This window comes from Monocercomonoides exilis, assembly GCF_001643675.1.
Source record: "Monocercomonoides exilis strain PA203 chromosome Unknown scaffold57-524287, whole genome shotgun sequence".
NCBI lineage: Eukaryota > Preaxostyla > Oxymonadida > Polymastigidae > Monocercomonoides > Monocercomonoides exilis.
Window position 1 is genome coordinate 195,244 of NW_027150602.1, and position 27,162 is coordinate 222,405.

General features: G+C 45.2%; 4 protein-coding genes across 4 annotated transcripts; 2 read left to right on the forward strand and 2 right to left on the reverse strand.

The window, feature by feature from the left end:
- Positions 1 to 19: 19 nt before the first annotated feature.
- Positions 20 to 7,144, forward strand: MONOS_18255 (uncharacterized protein; the record flags this gene model as incomplete). The annotated part of the gene is made up of 2 exons (XM_067871257.1): positions 20 to 472; positions 515 to 7,144. 2 exons carry the CDS (start codon positions 20 to 22, stop codon positions 7,142 to 7,144), a joined length of 7,083 nt encoding a protein of 2,360 aa, XP_067719974.1.
- A 101-nt stretch (positions 7,145 to 7,245) lies between these two features.
- Positions 7,246 to 10,603, forward strand: MONOS_18256 (uncharacterized protein; the record flags this gene model as incomplete). The annotated part of the gene is made up of 4 exons (XM_067871258.1): positions 7,246 to 7,284; positions 7,336 to 8,641; positions 8,707 to 9,477; positions 9,540 to 10,603. 4 exons carry the CDS (start codon positions 7,246 to 7,248, stop codon positions 10,550 to 10,552), a joined length of 3,129 nt encoding a protein of 1,042 aa, XP_067719975.1. The 3' UTR covers positions 10,553 to 10,603.
- Positions 10,604 to 13,491: 2,888 nt separating this feature from the next.
- Positions 13,492 to 16,779, reverse strand: MONOS_11219 (uncharacterized protein; the record flags this gene model as incomplete). Its single annotated transcript, XM_067863730.1, has 1 exon — positions 13,492 to 16,779. The coding sequence occupies one exon, from the start codon at positions 16,777 to 16,779 to the stop codon at positions 13,492 to 13,494; it is 3,288 nt and encodes a 1,095-aa protein (XP_067719976.1).
- Positions 16,780 to 16,965: 186 nt separating this feature from the next.
- MONOS_11218 (uncharacterized protein) lies at positions 16,966 to 25,552 on the reverse strand (the record flags this gene model as incomplete). Its single annotated transcript, XM_067863729.1, has 2 exons — positions 16,966 to 22,235; positions 22,312 to 25,552. 2 exons carry the CDS (start codon positions 25,550 to 25,552, stop codon positions 16,966 to 16,968), a joined length of 8,511 nt encoding a protein of 2,836 aa, XP_067719977.1.
- Positions 25,553 to 27,162: the final 1,610 nt, after the last annotated feature.

A 27,162-nucleotide genomic window follows, 5' to 3' on the forward strand; every position in this document is an offset into this window, starting at 1 on the left:
GATAGTGAAATCGGAGCTGATGGGAGGGTCATCTGCAATGGTGAGGATCGGGGATGGGGCATTGAGTGCCGCCTCGATGAAGATACTGCACACATCCAGGGTGTCACCATCACCGCGGCTGTTTGAGATGACTTCGGCATCAGGCACTCTCTCGCTGTGTTGCATCACAATCAGCTCGCAGGATGTGGGAACAGCAGACTTGGTGGTGAGCACATCACCCTTTTTGATATATCTGTCTCAGATGCGAATGGAAAGCACAAGGGTTGAGAACATGGCGCTGTCAGCTGAGGTGTTCAGCGAGAAAGAGCCATCTGACACTGGGGCATCGAGCTTGGCGAATGCGACGCTGGAGAACATCACGCGCACAGATGGAGATGGGGCTGTTCTCTCTGTCAGTGTGGGCAGAGGGCGTGAGGTTGGCGTGGAAAACACAACGCTGAAGAACTGTGTGTGCACAGGTGGGAACGGGGAGGTGTATTTGTTTCGCTGGAGTCTGGAGGCCATGTGAGGATAGGGAGGCAATTCGGAAGTGGGGTTTGATGGGTGCTGTGTTCCGTTGGAAGAGGCCGCGAAAAGGAAAGGAGGAGGGGTGTATCTTCTGTGCTCGGGAAGTGATTGGGAGTTCAGTGTAAAAAAGTGCACATTCAAGGAGTGCAAGGCCTGGAAAGGGAGGAACATGTTTGTGGCAGCACCAGACTTGTCGACGGCTGTGAACAGCGGCTCAATCGGATTCAATCTAGAGACCGGTGTCAATAGAGCAGACTTTGATGAGCTGAGTGGGATGGAGAGCAGCAATGCAGGGCTGATTGTCCCACTGGTTCTGTTTCTGCGGGAGTTCCAGCCACCTGCATATGTGGGTGGGAAAACAGTGGGGATGGACTTCAGGCTGTGTGGATTTGCAGACTACATGTGCAAAACGATCGGAAGCGCTGGGACATATCGGTTCCCGAACTCGAAGCGGATATTGAGGCTGGCAGAGACATTTGTGTTTGATGAGGAGACGATGCTGGACAAAGGGCCGTATGAGGTGGATGCGAGCAGCAAAAGCAAGGGAGTGAAAGTGGAGGCAGCAGGACCGAAAGTGCAGGATGCATTGGTGATGAGCAGTGTCACAGCCACATTCACTAACATCAGCTTTGAGCTGGGGGCTTCGATCGGCGGCCGCTCGACATTTGCATATTCATCGGCAGGCGATGTGAAATTCATCGACTGTGCGATTGAAGGGGCCAGGGGTGGGAGTGGGGTGGAATACGGGTTTGTGAGTGTGAGTGGAGGGAGTGTGCAGATGCTGAGGGTGAGCTGCGGAGGCGAGAGAGAAGTGACGTTTGGAAGTTTTGTGGTGCTTGTGAATGAAAGCGGGACCTGCGCCATCGACCAGATGACAATGAACCAGATGAGAGTCAGCGAGGGCAGAAGTGGGAGCCAAGGGATCATTGAACTGGCAACAAGCAGCCCAACCACAATCCACAACAGCACTTTTGCGAATGCTGTACTGGGGTCGGGGGGGCTGATCCATTTTGCAGAGGGATCATCGCTGAAGATGGAAAACACATCGTTCACGAGCATTGGCAGGAGTGGTGGAGACGGGGCATGCCTGGAGCTGGATGAAGCGTGTGGGAGGAAGCAGAGTGTGTGGATAGAGAACTGCTCATTCAGCGCCTGCAAAGTGGATGGAGACGGAAGCTGTGGAGGAGGAGTATATGCTATGCTGGATGTGCCGTGTGAGCTTCATGTATCGTCGACACAGTTTGAAGGATGTCAGGCACCCTCAGAAGGCGGGACAAACGGGAAAGGTGGGGGTTTGCTGTTGAATGTGCTGGATGCAGCTGTGCTGTTTGATCTGTCAGCAACCCTTGCATTTGAGGCAAACCAAGCAGAATACGGAGCTGACCTATTTGTGGCATCTCCTGACCTGAAAGCAAGTGTCATAAAAGAGCATATCCTGTTTGCAATTCCGTTGACAGGAAGCACAAGAGCAGCAATGGGAGTGGATTCGAAGTGGAGCGATCTGATGATTCCGCTGATGTATTATCTGTGTGATGATCTACCATGCGTGCACATGGGGAACGACGGGCATGATGTGGTTGTGTGTGGGCATGAGCAGTTTCGATGCAAGTGTGTGGACTATGCTGTGAGGAGTGTGATCGGGAAACAGCATGCTCTGGCGTTTGGCGACTCGTATCTGTTTGAAAAGAGTGTATCGCTGAGTGCAAGTAAGGGATACGACTTCTGTGGGGCAGCTTCGAAGACACGAATGGAGATGGTTGGGAATGAATCGAGCGGGACATGCATGATTGGGATTGGCTCATATGTGAGGTTTTATCAGTTCTTGTGTGTCCTTCCAGCAGCACTGCCACTGGCGCAATCAAGCATATTTTTGGTGAGCGGAGACAGAAGTGAGCTTTGGATCGAAGACTGCTCAGCTGTGTGCGGCTCATCTGCTGGCAGATGCAAGTGTTCGTTTGTGAGTCAGAGCAGTGGGTATCTATCGATCACTGGGTTCAGCATCGAGTCTGTTGAGTTTGAGGGGATTTCGTTCATCAGCTCGAACGGCAATGTGGCGAGCATTCTTGACTCAATAAACATGAACAATGTTCGGATCACAGATGCATACGGGCTTGTTGTGTACACATCAGAGGGTCCGTTCACAGCTGTGAACATGAGTGTGAAGCACTGCAGCAATTCTGGGGGAGGGGTTGCGTGGGATCGGGAAGGAGGGCTGCTGGAAATGAAGAACAGCACATTTGAGGGGATCATGCAGGCAGATGGGAATGGGAGTGTGGTGAATGGGGTTGTTGGGAGCGGAAAGGAGATGAGAATGAGTGATGTTTGGATAGAGGGTTGTGGAACAGCAAAGGGGTGTGGCGGAGGAATGAATGTGGTTGTGGGAGGAACAGGGAAGGTGAGGATTGGGGGTGGGGATGATGTGACATTTGTTGGAGGATGCAGGGCAGGTGGAGAAGGGCGTGTTGGAGGCTATGGAGGGGGACTTCTGTTGCGATGTGAGGAAGGGGGAGGAGATTTTGGGATAATTGATGTGACATTTGGGGTGGATGGCTCTGCAAACGATGCCATGAATGGCGGGAGCAATGTGATGGCGGAGTGCAAGAATCTGTCGGAAGTGGTGAGTGAGGTTTCGTTTAATTTCTCATTTGTGAAAGATGTTGGGGACAATCCGAATTTGAGCGAGCTGATGGGGATCGAGAACGGAAGGGTTTCAGAGGTGATCCCCATTGTGCCTTTCTTTCGGGAAAAGCCGAGTGTGGGGTATGTGTATGGGGAAAATGGCGGGATGGACTATCCGAGCTGCGGGTATTCCGACTTTCCATGCTCTTCAGTGCCTTATGCAGGAGCAGCGGTGTTTGGGGCTAGAGCACCAGCAGTATTGCGGCTGATGAGCACTTTCACGATTCACAAAGAAATGACACTGGATGCGCAGCCAATGGTTATTGACGGAGAAGTGGAAATGGAACGTATTGTGGTGAGAGAAGAAAGCGATGGAGAAGAAGGAGAAGTTGGAGGAGGAGCGAAAGAATGCTTTGTCGAGACGAAGGAGAAAATCACATTCCACTCTCTGATGTTTTGTGCTTGGTCGTTTGAGGGATCAGCCCGAACATGTCTGTTCATGTGCAGCGATGGTGTTCTGAGATTTGAAGGATGCTCGTTTTGCACAGAGGCAGGAGCATTATATATGTGTGTGGAATGTTTGAAGGGGAAAGGAGGAAAAATGGAGCTTGTGAAGTGCAGATTTGAAGAAGTGACAATGAGAGGATGTGGGCTAATTGTTGCTGATGGGAGCGAAGTTGAAGTGGAATTTGAGGAGGTGACGATTCGAAACACGGGGAGAGAAGACGAAGGGAGTGTGTTGGAGATGAGAAGAGGAAATGCTGTGAGCATTAGAAACACGACAATAAAGGAGACGAATTTTGGGAATGGGAACGAGATTGGCGTCTTGGAGGAAATGGGGTTGGAGATGAGGAACGGCACATTGTGCGAGGTGAGAAGATACGAAGGGAATGGAGGAGTGATGAGTGGGAAAGTGGGGAGTGGGAGAGCGTGGGAGATTGAGAACTGTGTGTTTGAGAGGTGTGAGAGCGAAGCAGATTACACATTTGGAGGAGGGATAATGGTGAGTGTGGGGGATGGGGGGAAGTTCGTGTTTGAGCACAACAAAGTGGACAGATGTGGGGTGCCGTCGGACAGCGGAAAGGGGGGAGGGGTGCATGTGGTGTTTGAAACAACAAAGATAGAGTATTCTATGAAGATGAACGAGTTCACAAACAATGTTGCAGAAAAGGGGGAGGATGTGTTTTTGGTGTGCGACTCGCCGTGGCTGGTGATTCTGCCAGCATTGTGGCATGGATCTGCAACGAACGAAACAGCGCAGAAGAAGATGTGGGTGGAGGAGCTGACTGAGGCGGGAAAGGAAGACTCGATCATTAATTACCTGTTTCCATCGCTGAGTTCATACATGTTTGTGAGCGGTACAGGGAATGCCAGGGAGAATTGCGGGCTGAGAGAAAACCCGTGTGTGTCTGTGGATGTGGGGTTTGAGCGGCTGAAGGACGTTCATGTGATCATGGAGTTGGAGGGAGCAGCAAGTGTGGGGAGAGTAATCAACAGAGAGGGAAAGTCGCTGACAATACAAGGGAATGGAGAGAAACAGGATATGAGTGTGGAAGAGAGTGGGAAGTTTGAGCTTGTGAAGGGGGAAGCACTGACATACATGACATTCTCATTTCTTCAGTTTGTGCTCCCGGATGCCTATTCTGGAGCATCTGAAGAACAGTCAGTTGTGGAAGTCGGTGTCGGACAGTGCTCGTTTGCCGATTGTGTATTTGTGTGCACAGAAAGTGGGGCAAACAGCTGTGGGAGATGGATTGTGATTGGGAAAGGTGGGGTTGTTCGGATGGACAGGACAGAAATCAGTGGGGTTGAATTTGTTGGAGGAGGTGTTGTTGCATGCAGGGGTTGTGGTGTGACTTTTGAGAACAGCAGCATTAACAGTGTGGACACAGACGGAAAGGGGATGATTGATGGAAGAGCGGGATCTGATATTGTGCTGAAAAACACAACTGCAAGGGGATGCAGGACGAATGCAGGTGCACTGATCACATCGAAAGAGGGATCGCGCCTGAGGATATGTGAGCACTGTGTTTTTGAAGAGATCAGAACACAGAGCAGCAGGGGTGGATGTGTGGAGAGCGAAATGGAGGGGGAGGAAGCATTTTCAGTGGAGCTATCATGGATGACGAAGTGTGAGACGGAGAAAGAAAGCGGGAGAGGAGGAGGGATATTCATGGGATTGGGGGATGGATGCGCTGAAAACTATCTGTTGTCTGGAACGAAGTTCAAAGGCAACGAGGCACATGAAGGGAATGATTTATTTATCATGTGCCAGGTGCTGAACGAGAGTGTGAGTGCTGCTCGACTGGCCTTTGAGTGTGATGGGGATGATGAGGTTGGAGTTGACATGAAGGGGGTGGATAGAGAGTATTTTGGAGAGTGTGTGGATCTTCGGCTGTTTGTTGTTGAAAGAAAGGCGGGGGAAGTGCATGTGTCTGCAGAAGGATATGATACAGCAGGGTGCGGAAGCGAGGCATATCCGTGCAGTACAATTTGGAGCGGGATAGGGCATGTTGATGGAAGCGGGATTGCGGGAGAGGGAAGATTGTGGGTGAAGGACAAAGGAGAAATCATGGATTTCTTCGCATTTTCAAGTGCACTGAGAATTGAAGGGCTGGGGAAGGAAGGAGATGAAATACAGCAAAAAGTCATCAGATTTGCTGAAACTATCAGAGGAAGTGTAGATATGTCTGTTCTGACATCGGATTCATCTCTGATGCTCCAATCATTGAGGATGGAAACGCCATCGGCGTTTGAGCCAAGCGTGAAATCAGTTGTGGCATCGAGTGGGATTCTTCAATTGAATAACTGCACATTTGCTATGGAGTCTGGGGCTGTTGTTGAGTTTTCGCTAATTGTCACAACAAATGGGACATGCTCGATGAGAGGGTGCACCCTGCAAGACTGCATGTTTGGCGTGACTCCATTTTTGATATCATCTTCTGTGCTGCTTGAAAGCAACAACTTCTTACATATCAAGAACACAGCAGGTGCAGAAGGAGGTGTTGCAAAAGTGGAGCTGAGTGAAAGAGATGAGTTTGTGATCAGATCAACAAATGCGTCATTCTGCTCAATAGATGCGGAGAGAGGGAAAGGAGGGTTCCTGTACGTCAATAGCCAAAAGTGCACGAGCGAGAATGGACTTGTCTTTGAAAGTGATGTTGTGTTTGGAGGCAATGTGGCCTGGATGGGGAAGAATGCATTTATCTTGGCAGCAGATCTGAACAGCACAGTGAGAGGAGAAACATTCAGGTTTGATTACTCGACAATGAAAGATGATAGCACGCTGTTTGTGGGGAGCGATGGAGTCCACACAAATATCGATCTGTTTGTATTTCTTGTTCCGTACACTTCGAGTGAGGTTTATGTGTCCAGCGAAGGGTTTGATGTCACTCGGTGCGGGAGCAAGAAAGAGCCATGCAGAACACTGTGGAAAGGCATCAGACAGGTGAAGGAAAGCGAGGGAGCGAAGGCGTTGAGAATATCAGGGTCGACGCCGATACGAGACGCCTTCGACGGATCCAGATATGAGATCGAAAATGCAGAAGCTGGGGGAGAGGCAAGCGGCAAGGCGGTTTTGCGCTTGGAGAAGGCATATGAAGGGCCACTGGAGTATTTCATCTGCAACAGTGTATCGCTCTCATTGAGGGAGATCAAGGTGCTGATGACAGCAGGGTTTGAGAGCACAGCAAAGGCAGTTATTTCTAACAAGGGTGGGGAGCTATGGATTAAAGAATGCGCGTTTCACTCAGAAGCACAGTTGAACAACGGGTTTGAGTGTGTGTTTGTTGATGTCAATGCTGGGGTGCTTGGTGTGGATGGCTTGTCGATGGACTCGAGCTGTACGGGCCAAAGTGTTTTGCGGGTTGAGGAGGTGGGTGTTGAGTGCAACTTATCGAACATGCACATCTCATCGCTGAACGAAACAGGAGGATGTGTGATATCTGTGGGGGAATGTTGTGCCCAGCACAGCACAAACGATGGGAAGGCAGCAAACAGCATGGACATGGAGAACTGATCGTTTGAGGGGGATGAAAAGAAGCGACAATGAAGCGAGTGTGCTTGTGTCGAAAAGCGAGAAGGGGATCACAGTGAGGATTAGAGACTGCTTGTTTGTGGATGACAAAGCAGAGACAAGCGACAAGGGAGGGGGATACTGTTTGGACTGCACAAAGCAGGAAGGTTTAGCGTGGTGAAGACAACGATGAGTCGGTGCAGCTGCGAGAGCAACAGCGGGAAAGGCGGAGGGGTGTATCTGGAGAGCAAAGAAAGAGGGTGCTGAGCTTTGTGTTTGAGAAGGTGAGCTTCAGCGCAAACACAGCAGGGGTGGGGAACGACATATTTGTCGAGTGCTACAACATCTCGTGCCAGATCAACGAGACTCAGTTCCGCTTCGATCTTCGGGAAGAGAGCTATGCTCGGTTGAATGCGATATATGGGTTGGATGCCACAGAACACACAGGAAGCACGAATCTGATTGACTTTATCACAATCCACCAGAGCGACACAATCATCGTGTCAGGCAATGGTGGAGTGGATGAACGGCAGTGTGGCACGCGCTCTCTGCCGTGCCAGTCCATTGACTATGGACTTGCACATCTGACTGCGGACTTCATCAGCCAGATGTTTGTTGATGGGGAGAGTGCGATCAAGGGGGAAGTGGAACTGGACGAGATGAGCCTGAGCTCAAGAAGCCGCGATCTGTGCAATGTTGAAGTGGAGTCGAGGATCGAATGCACAAGGTCGAGTGTAATATCGACATCCAACACAGCGACTATTACGAGAGTGAGGTTTGTATTTGATGTGGAATTTGCATCTTCTCACGTTGCACTGGTCGAGCCAGACAGCGGATTGGTGGAAATGGTCAACTGCTCGTTCAGCTCAAAACACACAGAACCTGCTGAAACTCGTCTGCAAGCACAAATACCGTTTCACATCATTCGGATTGCCTCGGGGAGATGTGTTCTAGATGGATGCTGTGTGGCAGACGTTGCACTTTCTGTGGCTGCAATACATGCTGCTTCACCTATCCAATTTGTTGTTTCTTCTTGTGTGTTCTGCAACTTGGCAACCAGCGATCCGCTCATTGATGTCACAGGAAGTGGAGAAATCTCTGCGAGCCATCTGGAATTGGCGAATGTCACCATCTCAAAAAGAGGACTTTCTTTGCTGTCGTGCTCAGGTGTGAGACGCCCAATGATACTTAACAATTGCTCGATCAAAAATTCAGCACAAGATAATTCAAGAGGGATGCTCATCACATTGGGCAACTGTTCAGACTCAGTGATAGACAGTTGCCTCTTGGATGGGAATTCAAGCGAATGCGATACAAAAGAAGCACAAAGAAGGTTATCCAACAAAGTGTTTAATGAAGCGGAAAATGAAATATGCAGATGGAATGGTTCAGTTGTTGACTTCTCGAAGAGTTCCGTGATGATGAAAGACACAACAGTCTGCAACTCTTCAAAGGGAGGGATGACTGTGAGCGGAGGAAATGTGATGATTGAAAAGGGGAGTTTGTAAATAACAACCCTTCAATTGCAAATTACATATCATTGAAAAGAAACATTATCTGTTCAGATTCTGGAACATTGAATGTGATGAGTCTGAAAGGAGGAGATGGATGGGAAAGAAACACATCTCTTTGGATGTTGAATGATGGATGCAGCTTTGAAGGGATTGTTTCTGAAAGAGCATCACCATTCTTCCTCCCAGTGTTAGAGAGTGTCGAAGAAAATGAGAAAGGAGAAGAAGTGGAGGTTGTGTTCAAAGGAAAGCTGCTGCTGCCTTGCAACTTGTCATTCATGATTGTGAAGCAGAAAGGAGAAGAAAAGCAGATAGAGAAATACGAGTTTGATGAGAGTGGATATGTGTTGGAGACAGAAGTTGAAGGAAGATTGGCAAAAGAAGCAATAAGCGAGGTTGGAGATGATGCAGAGGTGAGAGTGCTCATTCTGTTTGGGGACGGAAATAATCCATCATCCACTGATTCTTTCATTCTGAAGAACAAAAGTGAGCCCAAAGCTAATGGAGATGAAAGGATTGTTGAAGGAGGGAAAGAAGGAAAATCATCATGGGCAGTGATAATTGCTGTGATATTTGTTGTTCTGTTTTTGATTGTTCTTGTTGTGTCAGTTGTTCTGGCTGTTCGGTGGAGGAAGGTAAAGAATGAGGCAGAAGATCTGAGAGAAATTGTGAATGATAATATCAAGAAGGACCCCAAAGCATTTGAGATGGTGACGATGGAGATGTCACCTGAAGAGCAGTGGAGAAGAGCAGAGAAAGAGGCAGAGAAAAGAATGAAGAAAGGATCAAGAAGAGAATATATGATACGAACATGCAACACTCAGAGTCATCGGAGCATCTTCTCTCTGAGAGTGGATCGACCGAATACATATTGGGAAAAGACTCAGACAAGATTCCTGAATGGGCATTGGAGAAGGTTGAGGAAGAAGAGATAAGAAAGAGAACACCATCACCGTCAATTTCTTCCACTTGTTCAACTGATTCAGATTCGACATTTGTTCGAGGGGAGGATTTGTGCCCAACAACCTCGTCGATGTCGAACTTGGTGGATGCAATGGCCTGTTCATCACCTCATGAGAAATTGATAGTGGATCTGAGGGATTCATTATTCATGCTGCTGCATGGAAGGAATAAAACAAAGGAGATGGCAATTGGCACTTTACAGGAGAGAGAAATGACAGCAGCTCAAATCCTGTTCTGGGTGGCGAATGGAGCGCTCCATTCATTTGATGAAATGGAAAACAAGCTTCAATCCCTTGTCAATTTGAGTCCGTACATTGTGTTGTTCTCAGAGCATATGGTGATCTGCATTGTGATGCACTCAGATTGTTCATCAGACTCAGATACTTCATCCTCCATCTCTTCATCAACAGTCGTGACATCAGCAAGTGATGATGAAAGCGACTCTTTGCCCTCATCTGCCTTTGAGGATGATGAAGACATCAGAAAGGAGTGTTTGAGGTGGAAGGCACCGGAGCTGCTGAATGGGACAAAGAAACATGCGACGAAGAAGACTGTTGTGTTCTCGATAGGGATGATGCTGTGGGAGTGTTTGACGCTGCAGATTCCGTTTGGGGAGTATGAGGCTGAGACGGCTGGAGAGAAGATAAAGAATGGAGAGAGGCCAGGAATGGAGAGCATACGTGGATCAGAGATGCGTGAAGCGGTGGAAAACGGGTTGGATGGAGATCCAGAAAGGAGAGCATCATTGATGCAGGTGAAGCGGTATCTGGTTGGGCGCTTGCCGTCGGGGTACACGATGGCGACAGTGTCAGATGCAATTGCATATTGTGAAGGGTCGGAGGAATGCGGGTCAGAATACATTGAGCGGAGCGGGGTTATTGTGAAGCTGCATTCTGGATCTGAAAGCGAAATACAAACAAGAGAAAGCAGTGGATGAAGCAGAATGGAGAGTTGGGGGCAGCCACAGATGAATCACTTGAAAAGGGAAAAAGAAGATAAACGCTGGGATATTTCTCAGAATAAAGAATGATTGGAGATTAACAAAAAATTAAATGGTGCACTATTCTTAATTTCGTTGGATTTATCCAAACAAAAAGCGGAAGGCGAAGGCATTTGCAAAAGGCACCATTTAATTTTTATTTATTTATTTATTATTCAAACGCACTTTTTTGTTTTGTTGAGCAAATTACAGATAAACTTTTTGTTGAAGGAAAGTTTGTGTGTGTGCCAAGACATTTTCCAAAACTTCTCGCAGGTGTTTTCTGGCATTCGTATCAAAGCAGCAGCAGATATGTGCGATTATTTTAATCACTGAATTACTTTTTTCTCGCTAATATTGTCTAATTGCATCCTTCTAGCACATAATTTGGATAATTCAATATGCTGTGTGTGCTTATATTTAAATAATAATCTTTTGTGTTTCTCAAAAAGATTTGATTGAAGCTTGTTATTTCGAATTTAAAGCTATCATAACACCATTTCCAATAAGACTTTTTTTATTCCTTTTGAAAATAATTATTCTCTCATATATCTGCTTTTTGTGTCGTTGCCAAAGTTTAGTCTGAAAAATGAAATCTCAATAATTATATGCAATAGTTTCTGCTTTAACTCCTATTTTCTCTCTTGAGAATTGCAGATTTTTCGTTTTTCAAGTATGCCCAAAAGTTATTCAAAATCAAAAAAAACTTTCAAACAAATTCGAAATATTTGACAATAATCAAAAATAGCAATTAACGTTTATTAAATAGAGATTAGAACATTTTGTTCTTGTGATTTAAAAAAATATTATTAATTCATTATTTATTAACCACATAAAAAATAATTCCAAATGGGAATATTTGCATTCAAAATAGGGCTCACTTTTTTATGGAGCATTTCCTTTATTAACATCATTTGTTTGTTTTTTGTCTGTTAATTACAGAAAAGAATATAATGGCTTTCAGCATATATATAAACATTTCAGATATATCTTCCACAGTTTATCAACAATTTGTTTTGGTAAAGGGTCACTTATTGACTCCTTCTTATTTTGCACCGATAACTTTAATAGTTTTTATTATTTGTAATTTCATATTGATTTTTGAATTTGGGGTTGTGCGAATATATGGGTGATTGCTTTTGAAATCACATATTTTCAATCAAAATTTTTGATTTGAAGAATTTTTGAATATCAATGAACGAACAATGAAAAGTGATTACACCTTTTTGTGATAATTTTATCATGAATAAATCATCGTCAATGATTTTTGAAACAATTATTATTCATTCAACATTCGAATAGTTAAGTTCTTGTTAAAGACGTAATACATTTATTAAAACAGAAAGTGGTGAATCAAATTTTTTTCTTGTTTGAGTGACACTCCAATCAATGAGCCAGCCACCCGTTTGTGCGTTTAAGTGAATTGCATAAATTTCGTTTTGGGCTTATAAAACCAAAAAGAGCAATGAGAAGGAACAACAAAAATAAAACAATTTTGAAAACAGAACTACTAAGTGTGGCTGGCTCATTGATTGGAGTGTCACTCAAACAAGAAAAAAATTTGATTCACCACTTTCTGTTTTAATAAATGTATTACGTCTTTAACAAGAACTTAACTATTCGAATGTTGAATGAATAATAATTGTTTCAAAAATCATTGACGATGATTTATTCATGATAAAATTATCACAAAAAGGTGTAATCACTTTTCATTGTTCGTTCATTGATATTCAAAAATTCTTCAAATCAAAAATTTTGATTGAAAATATGTGATTTCAAAAGCAATCACCCATATATTCGCACAACCCCAAATTCAAAAATCAATATGAAATTACAAATAATAAAAACTATTAAAGTTATCGGTGCAAAATAAGAAGGAGTCAATAAGTGACCCTTTACCAAAACAAATTGTTGATAAACTGTGGAAGATATATCTGAAATGTTTATATATATGCTGAAAGCCATTATATTCTTTTCTGTAATTAACAGACAAAAAACAAACAAATGATGTTAATAAAGGAAATGCTCCATAAAAAAGTGAGCCCTATTTTGAATGCAAATATTCCCATTTGGAATTATTTTTTATGTGGTTAATAAATAATGAATTAATAATATTTTTTTAAATCACAAGAACAAAATGTTCTAATCTCTATTTAATAAACGTTAATTGCTATTTTTGATTATTGTCAAATATTTCGAATTTGTTTGAAAGTTTTTTTTGATTTTGAATAACTTTTGGGCATACTTGAAAAACGAAAAATCTGCAATTCTCAAGAGAGAAAATAGGAGTTAAAGCAGAAACTATTGCATATAATTATTGAGATTTCATTTTTCAGACTAAACTTTGGCAACGACACAAAAAGCAGATATATGAGAGAATAATTATTTTCAAAAGGAATAAAAAAAGTCTTATTGGAAATGGTGTTATGATAGCTTTAAATTCGAAATAACAAGCTTCAATCAAATCTTTTTGAGAAACACAAAAGATTATTATTTAAATATAAGCACACACAGCATATTGAATTATCCAAATTATGTGCTAGAAGGATGCAATTAGACAATATTAGCGAGAAAAAAGTAATTCAGTGATTAAAATAATCGCACATATCTGCTGCTGCTTTGATACGAATGCCAGAAAACACCTGCGAGAAGTTTTGGAAAATGTCTTGGCACACACACAAACTTTCCTTCAACAAAAAGTTTATCTGTAATTTGCTCAACAAAACAAAAAAGTGCGTTTGAATAATAAATAAATAAATAAAAATTAAATGGTGCCTTTTGCAAATGCCTTCGCCTTCCGCTTTTTGTTTGGATAAATCCAACGAAATTAAGAATAGTGCACCATTTAATTTTTGTTAATCTCCAATCATTCTTTATTCTGAGAAATATCCCAGCGTTTATCTTCTTTTTCCCTTTTCAAGTGATTCATCTGTGGCTGCCCCCAACTCTCCATTCTGCTTCATCCACTGCTTTCTCTTGTTTGTATTTCGCTTTTCAGATCCAGAATGCAGCTTCACAATAACCCCGCTCCGCTCAATGTATTCTGACCCGCATTCCTCCGACCCTTCACAATATGCAATTGCATCTGACACTGTCGCCATCGTGTACCCCGACGGCAAGCGCCCAACCAGATACCGCTTCACCTGCATCAATGATGCTCTCCTTTCTGGATCTCCATCCAACCCGTTTTCCACCGCTTCACGCATCTCTGATCCACGTATGCTCTCCATTCCTGGCCTCTCTCCATTCTTTATCTTCTCTCCAGCTGTCTCAGCCTCATACTCCCCAAACGGAATCTGCAGCGTCAAACACTCCCACAGCATCATCCCTATCGAGAACACAACAGTCTTCTTCGTCGCATGTTTCTTTGTCCCATTCAGCAGCTCCGGTGCCTTCCACCTCAAACACTCCTTTCTGATGTCTTCATCATCCTCAAAGGCAGATGAGGGCAAAGAGTCGCTTTCATCATCACTTGCTGATGTCACGACTGTTGATGAAGAGATGGAGGATGAAGTATCTGAGTCTGATGAACAATCTGAGTGCATCACAATGCAGATCACCATATGCTCTGAGAACAACACAATGTACGGACTCAAATTGACAAGGGATTGAAGCTTGTTTTCCATTTCATCAAATGAATGGAGCGCTCCATTCGCCACCCAGAACAGGATTTGAGCTGCTGTCATTTCTCTCTCCTGTAAAGTGCCAATTGCCATCTCCTTTGTTTTATTCCTTCCATGCAGCAGCATGAATAATGAATCCCTCAGATCCACTATCAATTTCTCATGAGGTGATGAACAGGCCATTGCATCCACCAAGTTCGACATCGACGAGGTTGTTGGGCACAAATCCTCCCCTCGAACAAATGTCGAATCTGAATCAGTTGAACAAGTGGAAGAAATTGACGGTGATGGTGTTCTCTTTCTTATCTCTTCTTCCTCAACCTTCTCCAATGCCCATTCAGGAATCTTGTCTGAGTCTTTTCCCAATATGTATTCGGTCGATCCACTCTCAGAGAGAAGATGCTCCGATGACTCTGAGTGTTGCATGTTCGTATCATATATTCTCTTCTTGATCCTTTCTTCATTCTTTTTCTCTGCCTCTTTCTCTGCTCTTCTCCACTGCTCTTCAGGTGACATCTCCATCGTCACCATCTCAAATGCTTTGGGGTCCTTCTTGATATTATCATTCACAATTTCTCTCAGATCTTCTGCCTCATTCTTTACCTTCCTCCACCGAACAGCCAGAACAACTGACACAACAAGAACAATCAAAAACAGAACAACAAATATCACAGCAATTATCACTGCCCATGATGATTTTCCTTCTTTCCCTCCTTCAACAATCCTTTCATCTCCATTAGCTTTGGGCTCACTTTTGTTCTTCAGAATGAAAGAATCAGTGGATGATGGATTATTTCCGTCCCCAAACAGAATGAGCACTCTCACCTCTGCATCATCTCCAACCTCGCTTATTGCTTCTTTTGCCAATCTTCCTTCAACTTCTGTCTCCAACACATATCCACTCTCATCAAACTCGTATTTCTCTATCTGCTTTTCTTCTCCTTTCTGCTTCACAATCATGAATGACAAGTTGCAAGGCAGCAGCAGCTTTCCTTTGAACACAACCTCCACTTCTTCTCCTTTCTCATTTTCTTCGACACTCTCTAACACTGGGAGGAAGAATGGTGATGCTCTTTCAGAAACAATCCCTTCAAAGCTGCATCCATCATTCAACATCCAAAGAGATGTGTTTCTTTCCCATCCATCTCCTCCTTTCAGACTCATCACATTCAATGTTCCAGAATCTGAACAGATAATGTTTCTTTTCAATGATATGTAATTTGCAATTGAAGGGTTGTTATTTACAAACTCCCCCTTTTCAATCATCACATTTCCTCCGCTCACAGTCATCCCTCCCTTTGAAGAGTTGCAGACTGTTGTGTCTTTCATCATCACGGAACTCTTCGAGAAGTCAACAACTGAACCATTCCATCTGCATATTTCATTTTCCGCTTCATTAAACACTTTGTTGGATAACCTTCTTTGTGCTTCTTTTGTATCGCATTCGCTTGAATTCCCATCCAAGAGGCAACTGTCTATCACTGAGTCTGAACAGTTGCCCAATGTGATGAGCATCCCTCTTGAATTATCTTGTGCTGAATTTTTGATCGAGCAATTGTTAAGTATCATTGGGCGTCTCACACCTGAGCACGACAGCAAAGAAAGTCCTCTTTTTGAGATGGTGACATTCGCCAATTCCAGATGGCTCGCAGAGATTTCTCCACTTCCTGTGACATCAATGAGCGGATCGCTGGTTGCCAAGTTGCAGAACACACAAGAAGAAACAACAAATTGGATAGGTGAAGCAGCATGTATTGCAGCCACAGAAAGTGCAACGTCTGCCACACAGCATCCATCTAGAACACATCTCCCCGAGGCAATCCGAATGATGTGAAACGGTATTTGTGCTTGCAGACGAGTTTCAGCAGGTTCTGTGTGTTTTGAGCTGAACGAGCAGTTGACCATTTCCACCAATCCGCTGTCTGGCTCGACCAGTGCAACGTGAGAAGATGCAAATTCCACATCAAATACAAACCTCACTCTCGTAATAGTCGCTGTGTTGGATGTCGATATTACACTCGACCTTGTGCATTCGATCCTCGACTCCACTTCAACATTGCACAGATCGCGGCTTCTTGAGCTCAGGCTCATCTCGTCCAGTTCCACTTCCCCCTTGATCGCACTCTCCCCATCAACAAACATCTGGCTGATGAAGTCCGCAGTCAGATGTGCAAGTCCATAGTCAATGGACTGGCACGGCAGAGAGCGCGTGCCACACTGCCGTTCATCCACTCCACCATTGCCTGACACGATGATTGTGTCGCTCTGGTGGATTGTGATAAAGTCAATCAGATTCGTGCTTCCTGTGTGTTCTGTGGCATCCAACCCATATATCGCATTCAACCGAGCATAGCTCTCTTCCCGAAGATCGAAGCGGAACTGAGTCTCGTTGATCTGGCACGAGATGTTGTAGCACTCGACAAATATGTCGTTCCCCACCCCTGCTGTGTTTGCGCTGAAGCTCACCTTCTCAAACACAAAGCTCAGCACCCCTCTTTCTTTGCTCTCCAGATACACCCCTCCGCCTTTCCCGCTGTTGCTCTCGCAGCTGCACCGACTCATCGTTGTCTTCACCACGCTAAACCTTCCTGCTTTGTGCAGTCCAAACAGTATCCCCCCTCCCTTGTCGCTTGTCTCTGCTTTGTCATCCACAAACAAGCAGTCTCTAATCCTCACTGTGATCCCCTTCTCGCTTTTCGACACAAGCACACTCGCTTCATTGTCGCTTCTTTTCATCCCCTCAAACGATCAGTTCTCCATGTCCATGCTGTTTGCTGCCTTCCCATCGTTTGTGCTGTGCTGGGCACAACATTCCCCCACAGATATCACACATCCTCCTGTTTCGTTCAGCGATGAGATGTGCATGTTCGATAAGTTGCACTCAACACCCACCTCCTCAACCCGCAAAACACTTTGGCCCGTACAGCTCGAGTCCATCGACAAGCCATCCACACCAAGCACCCCAGCATTGACATCAACAAACACACACTCAAACCCGTTGTTCAACTGTGCTTCTGAGTGAAACGCGCATTCTTTAATCCATAGCTCCCCACCCTTGTTAGAAATAACTGCCTTTGCTGTGCTCTCAAACCCTGCTGTCATCAGCACCTTGATCTCCCTCAATGAGAGCGATACACTGTTGCAGATGAAATACTCCAGTGGCCCTTCATATGCCTTCTCCAAGCGCAAAACCGCCTTGCCGCTTGCCTCTCCCCCAGCTTCTGCATTTTCGATCTCATATCTGGATCCGTCGAAGGCGTCTCGTATCGGCGTCGACCCTGATATTCTCAACGCCTTCGCTCCCTCGCTTTCCTTCACCTGTCTGATGCCTTTCCACAGTGTTCTGCATGGCTCTTTCTTGCTCCCGCACCGAGTGACATCAAACCCTTCGCTGGACACATAAACCTCACTCGAAGTGTACGGAACAAGAAATACAAACAGATCGATATTTGTGTGGACTCCATCGCTCCCCACAAACAGCGTGCTATCATCTTTCATTGTCGAGTAATCAAACCTGAATGTTTCTCCTCTCACTGTGCTGTTCAGATCTGCTGCCAAGATAAATGCATTCTTCCCCATCCAGGCCACATTGCCTCCAAACACAACATCACTTTCAAAGACAAGTCCATTCTCGCTCGTGCACTTTTGGCTATTGACGTACAGGAACCCTCCTTTCCCTCTCTCCGCATCTATTGAGCAGAATGACGCATTTGTTGATCTGATCACAAACTCATCTCTTTCACTCAGCTCCACTTTTGCAACACCTCCTTCTGCACCTGCTGTGTTCTTGATATGTAAGAAGTTGTTGCTTTCAAGCAGCACAGAAGATGATATCAAAAATGGAGTCACGCCAAACATGCAGTCTTGCAGGGTGCACCCTCTCATCGAGCATGTCCCATTTGTTGTGACAATTAGCGAAAACTCAACAACAGCCCCAGACTCCATAGCAAATGTGCAGTTATTCAATTGAAGAATCCCACTCGATGCCACAACTGATTTCACGCTTGGCTCAAACGCCGATGGCGTTTCCATCCTCAATGATTGGAGCATCAGAGATGAATCCGATGTCAGAACAGACATATCTACACTTCCTCTGATAGTTTCAGCAAATCTGATGACTTTTTGCTGTATTTCATCTCCTTCCTTCCCCAGCCCTTCAATTCTCAGTGCACTTGAAAATGCGAAGAAATCCATGATTTCTCCTTTGTCCTTCACCCACAATCTTCCCTCTCCCGCAATCCCGCTTCCATCAACATGCCCTATCCCGCTCCAAATTGTACTGCACGGATATGCCTCGCTTCCGCACCCTGCTGTATCATATCCTTCTGCAGACACATGCACTTCCCCCGCCTTTCTTTCAACAACAAACAGCCGAAGATCCACACACTCTCCAAAATACTCTCTATCCACCCCCTTCATGTCAACTCCAACCTCATCATCCCCATCACACTCAAAGGCCAGTCGAGCAGCACTCACACTCTCGTTCAGCACCTGGCACATGATAAATAAATCATTCCCTTCATGTGCCTCGTTGCCTTTGAACTTCGTTCCAGACAACAGATAGTTTTCAGCGCATCCATCCCCCAATCCCATGAATATCCCTCCTCCTCTCCCGCTTTCTTTCTCCGTCTCACACTTCGTCATCCATGATAGCTCCACTGAAAATGCTTCCTCCCCCTCCATTTCGCTCTCCACACATCCACCCCTGCTGCTCTGTGTTCTGATCTCTTCAAAAACACAGTGCTCACATATCCTCAGGCGCGATCCCTCTTTCGATGTGATCAGTGCACCTGCATTCGTCCTGCATCCCCTTGCAGTTGTGTTTTTCAGCACAATATCAGATCCCGCTCTTCCATCAATCATCCCCTTTCCGTCTGTGTCCACACTGTTAATGCTGCTGTTCTCAAAAGTCACACCACAACCCCTGCATGCAACAACACCTCCTCCAACAAATTCAACCCCACTGATTTCTGTCCTGTCCATCCGAACAACCCCACCTTTCCCAATCACAATCCATCTCCCACAGCTGTTTGCCCCACTTTCTGTGCACACAAATACACAATCGGCAAACGAGCACTGTCCGACACCGACTTCCACAACTGACTGTTCTTCAGATGCTCCAGAATAGGCATCCGGGAGCACAAACTGAAGAAATGAGAATGTCATGTATGTCAGTGCTTCCCCCTTCACAAGCTCAAACTTCCCACTCTCTTCCACACTCATATCCTGTTTCTCTCCATTCCCTTGTATTGTCAGCGACTTTCCCTCTCTGTTGATTACTCTCCCCACACTTGCTGCTCCCTCCAACTCCATGATCACATGAACGTCCTTCAGCCGCTCAAACCCCACATCCACAGACACACACGGGTTTTCTCTCAGCCCGCAATTCTCCCTGGCATTCCCTGTACCGCTCACAAACATGTATGAACTCAGCGATGGAAACAGGTAATTAATGATCGAGTCTTCCTTTCCCGCCTCAGTCAGCTCCTCCACCCACATCTTCTTCTGCGCTGTTTCGTTCGTTGCAGATCCATGCCACAATGCTGGCAGAATCACCAGCCACGGCGAGTCGCACACCAAAAACACATCCTCCCCCTTTTCTGCAACATTGTTTGTGAACTCGTTCATCTTCATAGAATACTCTATCTTTGTTGTTTCAAACACCACATGCACCCCTCCCCCCTTTCCGCTGTCCGACGGCACCCCACATCTGTCCACTTTGTTGTGCTCAAACACGAACTTCCCCCCATCCCCCACACTCACCATTATCCCTCCTCCAAATGTGTAATCTGCTTCGCTCTCACACCTCTCAAACACACAGTTCTCAATCTCCCACGCTCTCCCACTCCCCACTTTCCCACTCATCACTCCTCCATTCCCTTCGTATCTTCTCACCTCGCACAATGTGCCGTTCCTCATCTCCAACCCCATTTCCTCCAAGACGCCAATCTCGTTCCCATTCCCAAAATTCGTCTCCTTTATTGTCGTGTTTCTAATGCTCACAGCATTTCCTCTTCTCATCTCCAACACACTCCCTTCGTCTTCTCTCCCCGTGTTTCGAATCGTCACCTCCTCAAATTCCACTTCAACTTCGCTCCCATCAGCAACAATTAGCCCACATCCTCTCATTGTCACTTCTTCAAATCTGCACTTCACAAGCTCCATTTTTCCTCCTTTCCCCTTCAAACATTCCACACACATATATAATGCTCCTGCCTCTGTGCAAAACGAGCATCCTTCAAATCTCAGAACACCATCGCTGCACATGAACAGACATGTTCGGGCTGATCCCTCAAACGACCAAGCACAAAACATCAGAGAGTGGAATGTGATTTTCTCCTTCGTCTCGACAAAGCATTCTTTCGCTCCTCCTCCAACTTCTCCTTCTTCTCCATCGCTTTCTTCTCTCACCACAATACGTTCCATTTCCACTTCTCCGTCAATAACCATTGGCTGCGCATCCAGTGTCATTTCTTTGTGAATCGTGAAAGTGCTCATCAGCCGCAATACTGCTGGTGCTCTAGCCCCAAACACCGCTGCTCCTGCATAAGGCACTGAAGAGCATGGAAAGTCGGAATACCCGCAGCTCGGATAGTCCATCCCGCCATTTTCCCCATACACATACCCCACACTCGGCTTTTCCCGAAAGAAAGGCACAATGGGGATCACCTCTGAAACCCTTCCGTTCTCGATCCCCATCAGCTCGCTCAAATTCGGATTGTCCCCAACATCTTTCACAAATGAGAAATTAAACGAAACCTCACTCACCACTTCCGACAGATTCTTGCACTCCGCCATCACATTGCTCCCGCCATTCATGGCATCGTTTGCAGAGCCATCCACCCCAAATGTCACATCAATTATCCCAAAATCTCCTCCCCCTTCCTCACATCGCAACAGAAGTCCCCCTCCATAGCCTCCAACACGCCCTTCTCCACCTGCCCTGCATCCTCCAACAAATGTCACATCATCCCCACCCCCAATCCTCACCTTCCCTGTTCCTCCCACAACCACATTCATTCCTCCGCCACACCCCTTTGCTGTTCCACAACCCTCTATCCAAACATCACTCATTCTCATCTCCTTTCCGCTCCCAACAACCCCATTCACCACACTCCCATTCCCATCTGCCTGCATGATCCCCTCAAATGTGCTGTTCTTCATTTCCAGCAGCCCTCCTTCCCGATCCCACGCAACCCCTCCCCCAGAATTGCTGCAGTGCTTCACACTCATGTTCACAGCTGTGAACGGACCCTCTGATGTGTACACAACAAGCCCGTATGCATCTGTGATCCGAACATTGTTCATGTTTATTGAGTCAAGAATGCTCGCCACATTGCCGTTCGAGCTGATGAACGAAATCCCCTCAAACTCAACAGACTCGATGCTGAACCCAGTGATCGATAGATACCCACTGCTCTGACTCACAAACGAACACTTGCATCTGCCAGCAGATGAGCCGCACACAGCTGAGCAGTCTTCGATCCAAAGCTCACTTCTGTCTCCGCTCACCAAAAATATGCTTGATTGCGCCAGTGGCAGTGCTGCTGGAAGGACACACAAGAACTGATAAAACCTCACATATGAGCCAATCCCAATCATGCATGTCCCGCTCGATTCATTCCCAACCATCTCCATTCGTGTCTTCGAAGCTGCCCCACAGAAGTCGTATCCCTTACTTGCACTCAGCGATACACTCTTTTCAAACAGATACGAGTCGCCAAACGCCAGAGCATGCTGTTTCCCGATCACACTCCTCACAGCATAGTCCACACACTTGCATCGAAACTGCTCATGCCCACACACAACCACATCATGCCCGTCGTTCCCCATGTGCACGCATGGTAGATCATCACACAGATAATACATCAGCGGAATCATCAGATCGCTCCACTTCGAATCCACTCCCATTGCTGCTCTTGTGCTTCCTGTCAACGGAATTGCAAACAGGATATGCTCTTTTATGACACTTGCTTTCAGGTCAGGAGATACCACAAATAGGTCAGCTCCGTATTCTGCTTGGTTTGCCTCAAATGCAAGGGGTTGCTGACAGATCAAACAGCACAGCTGCATCCAGCACATTCAACAGCAAACCCCCACCTTTCCCGTTTGTCCCGCCTTCTGAGGGTGCCTGACATCCTTCAAACTGTGTCGACGATACATGAAGCTCACACGGCACATCCAGCATAGCATATACTCCTCCTCCACAGCTTCCGTCTCCATCCACTTTGCAGGCGCTGAATGAGCAGTTCTCTATCCACACACTCTGCTTCCTCCCACACGCTTCATCCAGCTCCAGGCATGCCCCGTCTCCACCACTCCTGCCAATGCTCGTGAACGATGTGTTTTCCATCTTCAGCGATGATCCCTCTGCAAAATGGATCAGCCCCCCCGACCCCAGTACAGCATTCGCAAAAGTGCTGTTGTGGATTGTGGTTGGGCTGCTTGTTGCCAGTTCAATGATCCCTTGGCTCCCACTTCTGCCCTCGCTGACTCTCATCTGGTTCATTGTCATCTGGTCGATGGCGCAGGTCCCGCTTTCATTCACAAGCACCACAAAACTTCCAAACGTCACTTCTCTCTCGCCTCCGCAGCTCACCCTCAGCATCTGCACACTCCCTCCACTCACACTCACAAACCCGTATTCCACCCCACTCCCACCCCTGGCCCCTTCAATCGCACAGTCGATGAATTTCACATCGCCTGCCGATGAATATGCAAATGTCGAGCTGCCGCCGATCGAAGCCCCCAGCTCAAAGCTGATGTTAGTGAATGTGGCTGTGACACTGCTCATCACCAATGCATCCTGCACTTTCGGTCCTGCTGCCTCCACTTTCACTCCCTTGCTTTTGCTGCTCGCATCCACCTCATACGGCCCTTTGTCCAGCATCGTCTCCTCATCAAACACAAATGTCTCTGCCAGCCTCAATATCCGCTTCGAGTTCGGGAACCGATATGTCCCAGCGCTTCCGATCGTTTTGCACATGTAGTCTGCAAATCCACACAGCCTGAAGTCCATCCCCACTGTTTTCCCACCCACATATGCAGGTGGCTGGAACTCCCGCAGAAACAGAACCAGTGGGACAATCAGCCCTGCATTGCTGCTCTCCATCCCACTCAGCTCATCAAAGTCTGCTCTATTGACACCGGTCTCTAGATTGAATCCGATTGAGCCGCTGTTCACAGCCGTCGACAAGTCTGGTGCTGCCACAAACATGTTCCTCCCTTTCCAGGCCTTGCACTCCTTGAATGTGCACTTTTTTACACTGAACTCCCAATCACTTCCCGAGCACAGAAGATACACCCCTCCTCCTTTCCTTTTCGCGGCCTCTTCCAACGGAACACAGCACCCATCAAACCCCACTTCCGAATTGCCTCCTATCCTCACATGGCCTCCAGACTCCAGCGAAACAAATACACCTCCCCCGTTCCCACCTGTGCACACACAGTTCTTCAGCGTTGTGTTTTCCACGCCAACCTCACGCCCTCTGCCCACACTGACAGAGAGAACAGCCCCATCTCCATCTGTGCGCGTGATGTTCTCCAGCGTCGCATTCGCCAAGCTCGATGCCCCAGTGTCAGATGGCTCTTTCTCGCTGAACACCTCAGCTGACAGCGCCATGTTCTCAACCCTTGTGCTTTCCATTCGCATCTGAGACAGATATATCAAAAAGGGTGATGTGCTCACCACCAAGTCTGCTGTTCCCACATCCTGCGAGCTGATTGTGATGCAACACAGCGAGAGAGTGCCTGATGCCGAAGTCATCTCAAACAGCCGCGGTGATGGTGACACCCTGGATGTGTGCAGTATCTTCATCGAGGCGGCACTCAATGCCCCATCCCCGATCCTCACCATTGCAGATGACCCTCCCATCAGCTCCGATTTCACTATCGTCCCGCTGCACCCAAGCCCATTCATCACAATCGTCTTTCCCCCCACCTCCACCGTTCTTGCAATCCTGAATGTGCACTCCACCAGCTGCAGCCGCTGCTCCCCAACTGAGCCTGCCTGATCCACTGCATATTCCACTGTCTTGCACCCATCCCACTCGTATATCCCACATCCAACCTCTTCTCTTCCCTCAACATCCACATATCTCCTCAGAATCCCCACACTCAGCCACTCGTTCTTTGTTCCAAATCGAGAGTGCAATACACTGCTTCCACTTGTCTTCGTTGTGAATGACGACACACTCAGTGCTGTGGTCTCTGGCACATATGAAAACGAGTCCAGTATTGACACATCATCTCCATTTCCATTCCCTGCTGTGTTGTTGTGGAAGAAACAGAAATACAACCATGGCTTTTCTGAAATCGTTCCATATGCATCCCGCCAGTATATGGTCAATGCTCCTCCTGCTTCTGAAGATGTTCCATTGAAAAACATGCATTCATGAATGGAAGAGGAATGAATGGAATTATGAAGCAATATAAAGCACCCATTTCGGGCTGATGACTTTTCACTTGTGAATTCACAATTTCTGATAACTGGGATTTCATTCATTTCATCTGATTGTCCAAAATTATACTCTTGAATACGCATGGCTCCATCTTGACTACTGGAGCAATCTATCAAATATGAATATTTCATTTCAACTTGAATCAAAATACAAAGCATTGCGAATGATCCAAGATATCCAGTGCAATTTATTCCCATGGAATTATTTATTAATACACTTTTTCCTGGATACACCATAACAGCTCCACCATATCTGCAGCATGTGCAATTGTCGAAGATGCAACTGTCAATAACAACAACTGTTTCTGAGTTTCCATGAATGCCAATGGCACCTCCACAAACAGATAAGTCCCAATCCTCTGAACTTTCTGAGTTCAACGCTGATGAAACATTATGCCATTCACAGTTTGAGAATGAGTGTGATCCACCATCAAAAGTCTTTCTCTCCATGTTGTTGTTCCCAGAAAATGATGTTTTGGCACAGTTCATGAATGAGTTGTTGAACGATTGGAATGAAGCACCTGGGGCATTGACTGACTCAAATACACCTCCATCAAATGCATCATGCACAGACACAAAAGAGCAACTATTACCTCGTGTTTGCAATCTGTGAAATCTATAGGCACTGGGAAGGATATGATGTTTGCAAAAAGAAATGTTGCAGAATATGGAATTTCCCACATTAACCTCGGCTAGTGATGGTGATGAAAGAAATGGCGGGGACGAAACTGAGATTGATAAAAACATTGAGTGCTCAACAATCAGCATTCCAGATGATGATGTTCTTTTGGAATATCTGAACTCATGCTCTTTCGGAGAGCCAACAAGAGAAGGCGAACTGATCTCTATGTTGTCAACAATCAGTGTGGCATTCATCAAGTGAAGGCAAGAATTCTCAACAAGGAATGGATGTTCATTGTGGCTGCTTCTGTCAACAATCTCAATCTTGGTGCCAACAACATTCGATGAGAAAATGCAGCAGACGGCACTTCCATCTCCTTTCTGCACAATTCTGATGTTTTCCAATCCACATGTTGAATTCGAGAAAATGATTGATCCTTCGATTGTGCTTTTCCTGCTCCCAATGTTGATGTTTACCAACTCATCAACTCTTTTTGATTCATCGTTTTTTTCAATGAATGTTGACAAAATAGATTGTACATTCAAATAGCAACAAGATTCACAAATAATGATTATGAACGATTCGAATAAAACACTTGACATTGTCTTCTGATAAAATTTATGTTAATATTGATAACAGAACGTTACGCCACAGTTGTAGTGTGTTTTTGAAGTGAAAATGAAACTTAGAAATATGGTTTCTTTCTTAATCATCAAATAATGGCATATGAGATATTAATGTTCTATATTTGTGATTAGGTTTATGTTTCAAATTAATCTTCGAAATGAAAATGAATAAGTTGTTATGTTATGGTTTATTCAAAAGATTTTTATGAAGTTTTCCATTATTTCCATAAAAATGATTTATAATATAAAAGAAAAATAATGTTGCTTATGATGATAAAACAATTAACAGGCAATTGCCATTCCTTTTCTTTTGAAAAAAAAAATATGTTCAATATATTCAAATGGTAAAATTTGAGCTTCTGGAATTTCTTCATGATTTTGAAATACATTGATTCAAAAATATAATTTCCATTTGTTTATATGTTGCTTTTAATTTATATAGTGAGTGTTAATTATGGTGGACACTTTCAATAACTGTGGACAGTTGAATGATCTCAACAACTGTTGATAGTTGTATTTTGACAATTAACCAAATTATTCCCTCATTGAATACAAACTTATAAGTCAAACTAAAATGAAACAACTCACTCCCTTGAATAAAGAAAGAGACATTTCAAAATTTCGGAGAAACTAAGAGAATCTGATTTCTCCGAGTTTCTTCGAAAATGAAAAATAAATTTAATATTATTTCATTGTGTTGGATGTGTGATTGAAACAATTCATATATGTTTATATTCAATGAAAGAATAATTGGGTTTATAGACAAAATGCAACGATCAATGGTTGTAAAGATAATTCCACTGTCCACAGTTATTGAAAGTGTCCACCATTATTAACACTAACTATACAGAAAATGGTGTAAGAATAGAATTAGTGAACAAAATATTTTTGGTTCTTTCAATCATTTTCGTGATCTATTGCTTTAAAGGTTAAATAATATTGTGTTCTTTGTCTGCGCTTTGCATCTTCTGGACAAAACAAAAAAAATATTTTTGTCCAAAAATCATATAAAAAAAGGGTATGATCACTATTTTTTATCGATCAAAAATCTGATGTCTTGGAAAAAGCTCTTCAAAAAGGAATGCCATGCACTGTATGAAATATTTTCATCTGAAGAATCATCCTGGAAATGGATTCAACAACATTTTCCAAAGGAATTTGCAGTTTGCCAATGCTGCAAAAAAAGTCAAATATATCTGTCAAGGAAGGGGACATTCAAGATTCTTTAGGTGTCCAAA